The 7,716-nt window shown below is 38.0% G+C and overlaps 1 protein-coding gene across 1 annotated transcript in view; it reads right to left on the minus strand.

Moving 5' to 3' along the window:
• SLIT2 (slit guidance ligand 2) overlaps positions 1 to 7,716 on the minus strand; it is a 569,662-nt gene that overhangs the window by 169,628 nt on the left and 392,318 nt on the right. Inside the window, exons 11-12 of the mRNA XM_042782686.1 lie at positions 5,568 to 5,639; positions 5,003 to 5,074 (exon numbers count right to left, since the gene is read on the minus strand). Coding sequence (XP_042638620.1) covers positions 5,003 to 5,074; positions 5,568 to 5,639 — 144 coding nt within the window. The remainder of the gene's footprint in view (positions 1 to 5,002; positions 5,075 to 5,567; positions 5,640 to 7,716) is intronic.

The raw sequence follows: 7,716 nt of genomic DNA on the forward strand, positions 1-7,716 counted from the left end.
GAAAGAAACATTTCTTGATGGTTACCAATGATGGGAGGGGAGAGGAAGGAAAATCACTAACTAGATAATAAAAACTAAGAAAAACCAAACTCACTGCCAGTGAGTCAATTTGGACTCATAGCGACCCCCACAATAGGTTTCCAAGGTAGTAAATCTTTAGGGATGTCGACTGCCCCATCTTCCTTCCTCAGAGCAGCTGGTGGGTTTGAAATGCCATCGTTCTGGTTAGTAGTCACATGCTTAAATACTGCACCACCAGAGCTCCTTAAACTAGATAGTTATTGTTAACAGGTGCCATCAAGTTGGCTCTGACTCATTAGCGACCCTATGAACAACAGAATGAAACACTGCATGGTCCTGGACCACCACATAATCCTTGCTATGTCTGAGCACATCATTAAAGCTACTGTGTCAATTCATCTCGTTGAGGGCCCTCCCCTTTTTTGCTGACCCTCCACCTTACCAAGCATGATATCCTTCTCCAGGGAATGGTCTCTCCTGACAACATGATCAAAGTAGGTGAGATGAAGTCTGGCCATTCTCACATCTAAGTAGCATTCTGACTGTACTTATTTCAGGACAGATTTGTTCATTCTTCTGGCAGTCCGTGGTACTTGAGTATTCTTCACCAACATCACAACCCAAAGTCATCAACTCTTTCTCAGACTTCCTTATTCACTGCTCACCTTTCACATGCACATGAGGAGACTGAAAACACCATGGATTGGGTTAGGTGCACCTTAGTCTTCAGAGAGTCATCTTCACTCTTCAGCACTTTAAAGAGGTCTTTTGTAGCAGATCTGTCCAGTGCAATACATCATCTGATTTCCTGACTGCTGCTTCCATTCGTGTTGATTGTGGAACCAAGCACTATGAAATCTTTGACAACTTCAATATTGTTTCCACTATCATGAGCTGCTTATTGGTCCAGTTTGAGGATTTTCATTTTCCTTATGTGGAGGTGTAATCTATACTGCAGACTGTAGTCTTTAATCTTAATCAGTAAGTTCCTTCAAGTCATCTTCACCTTCAGCAAGCAAAGTGGTGTCTTCCGCATACTGCAGGTTGTTAATGATTTTTCCTCCAATCCTGATGCCACACTCTTGTTCATATAGGCCAGCTTCTCAGATTATTTGCTTAGCATACAGATTGAGTAAGTATGGTGAAAGGACACAACCCTGATGCATTCCCTTCTTGATTTTAAACCATGCAGTGTCCCCTTGTTCTGTTAGAATGGCAGCCTCCTGGTCTATATACATGTTCCCCATTAGCAGAATTAAGTGTTCTGGAATTTCCATTCTTCACAGTATTATCCATAATTTGTTATGATCCACACAATCAAAAACTTTTGCATGGTCAATAATATACAAATAAAGATATTTTTGGTATTCTTTGCTTTGAGCCAAGATCCATCTGACATCAGCAATGATATCCTTCATTGCACATCCTCTTTGGATTCCAGCTTGTATTTCTGGAATTCCCTGTCAACATACCGCTACAACTGTTTTTGAATAATCTTCAGCAAGATTTTACTTGCATGTGATATTAATTACATTGTTCAGTATTTCCACATTCTGTGGGATCACCTTTCTTTGGAATGGGCGCAAATATGGATCTCTTCCAGTCAGGTGGCCAGGTTGCTATCTTTCAAATTTCTTGGCATAGAAAAGTAAGTACCTCCATTGCAGCATGTGTTTCTTGAAGCATCTCAGTGTGTATTCCGATAATTCCTAGAGCCTTGTTGTTCTCCAATTTCTTCAGTGCAGCTTCGACTTCTTCCTTCAGTACCATTGGTTCTTGATCATATGACACCTCTTGAAATGGATAAACATCGACCAGTTCTTTTTGGTACAGTGACTCTGTGTATCCGTTCTATCTTCTTTTGATGTTTCCTGCATCATTCATTATTTTTCCCACAGAACCTTTCAATATTGAAACTTGGGGTTTGAATTTTTTCTTCAGTTCTTTCATCTTGAGAAATGGAGAGTTTGTTCTTCCCTTTTGGTTTTCGAGCTCCTGGTCTTTGCACATTTCATTATAACTGACTTTGTCTTCTTGAGATGCTCTTTGAATTCTTCTGTTCAGCTCTTTTATCTTGTAATTTTCCCACATGCTTTAGCTACTCTTCATTCAAGAGCAAATTTCAGAGTCTCTTCTGACACCCATTTTGGATAGATAACTTGATAACCAACCAAAGAATACCAAAGTCACTGCCATCGAGTTGACTGTGACTCATAGAAACCTCTCCTTGGGTTTCAGAGGCAGTATCTTTATGGAAGTAGATTGCCTGATCTTCCTTCCAAGGAGTGACAGACACATTATTATTTGGGTGAAGGGACAGATAATATACAGTAAGGGAGTGATCAGCTCCATTTCAGTAAGACAAAGGAAGACATGGAGAGGTGCACAAGAGTTATAGACAACAAAAGTATACACAATTGTGTACAAAATCTTCCGATATCTGTAATAAGAAACAATAATCTACAATGGACATATAGGCAGACAGACAAGTTTGATAGGCATGGCTAGGCAAATGGGAATACACCCACTAAACCATATAGCTTTCTATTTCTACATACATATTTGTATGTGCTGTAAATATATCCACATATATATTAGAAGAAATGGGGGCAAAGTTATATCTCTAGAGAATGGGCTTGGGGATTTAGGACCCTAGTCTTGGGGGACAGCTAAGTCAAAAGGCATAACATAGTTCACAAAGACAATGTTCTATATCCTACTGTGGAAAGGGGTGACTGGGGTCTTAAAAATCTAGTGAGCAGCCATCTACGGTGCAACTACTGGTGTCTTCATGTCCGAAGCAAAGAAGAGTGAAGAAAATCAAAGATGTAAGGAAACAATTAGTTCAAAGAACTAACTGCCACATAAATCTCAGGCTTCATCCACGACACTGAGACCAGAAGAACTAGATAGTGCCTGGCTACCACTACCGACAGCTCTGAAAGGGGTCAAAATAGAAGGGCCAGGATGGAGTAGGAGAAAAATGTGGAATGAAACTCAAAATAATAATAAAGAAAAAGAAAGGAAACAGGCTGACTGGTCTGATAGAGACTGGTGGAATCCTTGACTATGGCCATTAGTCACTCTGAAAGCCCAGAAATGAACTCATCCTCACAGCTCAACTTTTAGCCAAATAATAGACCAGCCTATAAGGTGAACAGTAACACCAGGGAGATATGCACTCCTAAGAACAACAAACCATAGGGACATCAAAAGGGCAACATTTGCCCAAGATCAAAGCTGAGAAGTCAGAAAGGGATAGGAAATAGGGATGAATGGGAATAGGAAATGCAGGGAGGAAGTGGAATGAACTGTTTCATTGTGGAGACTGCAATCAACGTCACAAAAAACTGTGTATGAGTTGTTGAATGGACAATTTGCCATCAATTTTCTCACAAGTTACATAAAAAATTAAAAATAAAATAATAATTAAAAAAAAAAGGACTGTGGGCATGAGTGTCCTGGTCAAAAAGATTTACATTCCAACCAAGGAAGCATGTTCATTTATACTTATTTGTTTTTTTTTATATCCTATTTTATTATATTTAGATAAAAATTTATAATTGATTATAACATAGCTAAAAATATTCATTAATAAATACTAACACAATTTACTGTGATAAGTGATACATTTTGAAATCTTTATTATTTACTGCACCCCAGATGAGTATGTCTGTCTCGTTTTCCCACTGGTAAGGATGAGAGTAAATTGTTCTATAAACTTCATGGGTTCACCTGAGTCGTGCACATATGTATCTAGGAATTCTCACCTGCAATCACTGACTTCTGAATTTAAAAAATGCTTCTGAATTTAAAAAATCTATACGCAAATTTACATCAATAAAAATACTTCTCAAAGCCTCAGCTCTTAAAAAAAAATGCCTACATCTATCTTTAAATTTGAAAATTAAATTTTGGTTACTTTATCTGAAGATGTGATACAAGTTGGAAGGAATAAAGCCTCTATAAATTTATTTTAGAAACTCTATAAAATTCTTTAACATACATAAGAAGCTCTGGTGGCCCAGTGCCTAAGGCATTTGACTGCTAACCGGAAGGTTGTCAGTTCAAACACACCAGTCACTCTGCAGAAGAAAGATGGGGCAATCTACTTCTGTAAAGATTTACTGCCTCAGAAACCCAATGGAGGTTGCTATTAATTACATACTACTCAATGGCAGTGAGTTTGGTTCTATATTTTTATAATATACATAGTTATCTCCTGAAAGTCCTTTTGGCACAAAAAAAGCTGTACTATTTTCTCATCTTTGTTCTTTCAGAAATTAAAGCTAGTTTTGTGAGAAAAATGTTAAGGTGATTAGAAATGGAGGGTCCTTTTCACTCGTCATCTCCCTCTATTCTTCCCAGCCAGACTTCACCAACCCTCATTCTGAAGAGGACTGATGTTGTCCCTACAGACAGTAGCTATAAACTCAAATCTTATAAATACATCTACCAGAGCACTCCAAAATCAACATTTTCCTCTTGTTTCAGGAAACAAAACAAAACAAAAAACCGCACAAACTTCCAGAAAATGGATTCTTTCTTGTTATCCAAACAGCAAAATTATCAAATCATAAAATTTATATTCTTAAAGGTTTGATTTTAGTGACAGGTAGCACTCCTCCATAAAAAGAATGGAATTCATTAATATTTAATATTATGCATATTTCATATTAAAACTTTGTTGTTTGTTGTTGTTGTTGTTGTGCTGTCGAGTCAGACCCGATTCACAGCGACCCCTCCTTGGGTTTCCGAGGCAGTATCACTATGGAGGTAGATTGCCTCATCTTCCTTCCGAGGAGCGGCTGGTGGGTTTGAACCACCAGCCTTCTGGTTAGCAGTCAACTGCTTCAGGCACTATGCTACCAGAGCTCCTATTAAAACTTTAGAGAGTATTTTTCTTAAACCCAAATTTACAAGTCCAGCTATGCGTGTGTGGTGACACGCTGAGCTCCTTCAGTGCTGTGGCAATACTTACAGGGAATTCAGAGACCGGAGTCCTTGGAAAGCATCTGGTGCCAGCTCCGAGATCTGATTATTGCTCAGATCACTAAGATGAGAAATAGGGGTAGGTTAAATTAGATGCAACATCAGTGAGATTTACTGCAGGAGAAAACCAATCACTGCTTTCACATGCTCATTTGGTACCTATCGATACATGCATATATTTGCAACATTAAAAGACTTATATTTAAAAACTCATTTTGTAAATCAATTATTAACTATTTCTCTAGAATATTTTTCAAGATGCCATGTCTGATTTTTTTAAATAAAACATCCAAGCATTTGAGCACATAATATATCAACTGTATACATTCACAATAATATAATTCAATATGTTAAATGACAGACACAAAGAACTTTAAAAACATATTTTAGCCATTAATATTAAACATTATTATAGAACTTGCAAACAGAGAGCCACATCACGTAATACTTAAGGTATCAAACATTTAAATAGTCATCCTGAGATGGGTTTTCTTTGTATATTCATGATGCGTAGTTTTTAAAATTACATATATTTCAGAATATCATGCACTCACATTCTTCTGAGCTTTTTATATGGTGAGAAAGCTCCAGGAGGGATGACCTTGATTGAGTTCTGTTCCAAACGTCTGCAATGAAAAAATGAGCTCTCTAAAATGCTTAATTCAAACCCAGGGTTGATGACAAGAAGCCAAGTTGATGATGATCATGAGAATTTTTTTCTTTCTCAAAAATGACTATTAAAATTAACTGGGCTATCTCTTAAATGTGGAACAAGACTGGGATTAAAAATAAGACAATTTTTCAGAAAAGAAAAATGCTCCAATTTTGAAGGATTACCCGAGGAAAAAGAAGCCCATTGACTTCTGACTCAATGATCTGTAGAACAGAATAGATCTGCTCATGAGGTTTCCAAGGCTGTAATCTTCACAGAAGCACATTACCACACCTTTCTCTCACAGAGCAGCTGGTGGTTGGAAGCAGTAGAGTGCTTAATATTTATGTCTGGATTTTGTATAAAAGATAAACCACTTAAAAAGACCTTTAAAGAATCAACCTGGTGCTATATGTTGGTAAGGAGCTCTGGTGGTGTAGTGCCTAAGGCATTTGACTGTTAATCAAAAGGCTGGATGGTTCAAACCCAACAGCCACTCCTTGGAAGGAACACTGGGCAACCAACTTCCACAGAGATACTGCCTCAGAAACCCAAGGAAGAGTCGCTATGAGTCAAATTGACTTGATGGCACTGAGTTTAGTTTTGGTTTCTGTTAGTAATCTAAATATAAGTAAGAGAAGTGCTTATTAACACTGATTGGACGGATAAAATGTTTCACAGATAATTATAACTTGTACAAAGAAAATTATTTTTGAATATGAAGTTTTATAAACTCTTAACATTTCCCCTCACTCACTCACTCACTCACTCATTCACTCACTCACTCACTGCCATCAAAGTGATTCCGACTGATAGCAACCCTCATTGGATTTCTGAGGGGATAAATCTTTACAGAAGTAGATCTCCCCATCTTCCTTCTGCTGAGTGGCTGGTGGGCTTGAACCATCAACCTTCTGGTTAATAGTCAAATACTTTATGCACTGTGCCACTAGAGCTCCTTATTTTCCTCTATAGAAAGCATATAACAGGTTAAAAAAACATAACTGTTACACTCATAATATTAATATTGAAGGTTCTTAAGAGGCAAAATCTTAAATGCTAAATCAATATGTGCTGTAGGTATTTTCAGTATAACAGTATAACTGGACTCTGTTGATTCATTATGTGATTAGGTCACTTAGAAACCATTGCAGCAAAGTACATTCAAACACAACTGACATTTTTGATATATTAAAATCATAGTGTTGAAAATAGCTCTCTCAATCATACACATACTCTATGGATCTGATTTTATGGAAAGACAGACTTTCACTGAACTAGAAATTAAAAAAGGAGCCCTGATGGCACAATGGTTAAAGAGCTCAGCTGCTAACCGAGAAGTCAGTGGTTCGAACCCACCAGCTGCTTCACAAGTAAAAGAAGAGGCAGTCTCCTTTCATGAAGATTTACAACCTTGGAAAACTCATGGAGTAACTCCACTTTGTCCTACAGTCCTACAGGGTTGCTGTGAGTTGGAATTGACTCGAAGGGCGTGGGTTTGAGCTTTTGGTGTTAGTTATTAAAGACATGAGAAGCAGATTCCATTAAGTCTTCTGGTAAATGTTTTAGTCTATCAAAATATGTTGCCTTTCAGCTTTGTCTATCCAGAGAAACATCCCTATGAATATTTCCCAGCCCTTTCCCATCTTCTTTTTTGCTCTGTATCCCAGAGAACCGACTCCTGCGAACCACATATCCTAGGCTCACTTGCTAACTGGCTTCTAGGGGTTTAGCCAATGAGAAGCACTGATGGGAGATTCATGGGTAGAAGGTCAGGAGAAGCTAGGTATTTCTCCCCTCTCTGCCTCAGACTTGATCCCAGCAGTGTCCTCTCTTTTCTAATTTCAGTTTTTGCTGGGGACCAGCTCCTAGACTCTGAGTACATGATCTCCCCTTTGAGGTTTTCAGTGCTGGGGGAGGTAGCAGCTTTCAAATCTCTGTGTCATCTTTCAAGTCATTCTTTCTGAAGCTGTTTAAATCATTTCCTACATTAATTCCCTCTACAGAAATACTTCATATGAGCCTCATTTTCCTGCCTGGATATATATATA

The sequence above is a fragment of the Orycteropus afer genome, unplaced genomic scaffold (genome assembly GCF_000298275.1).
Source record: "Orycteropus afer afer isolate SDZICR_OR568_19922 unplaced genomic scaffold, OryAfe1.0 scaffold00411, whole genome shotgun sequence".
Lineage (NCBI taxonomy): Eukaryota > Metazoa > Chordata > Mammalia > Tubulidentata > Orycteropodidae > Orycteropus > Orycteropus afer.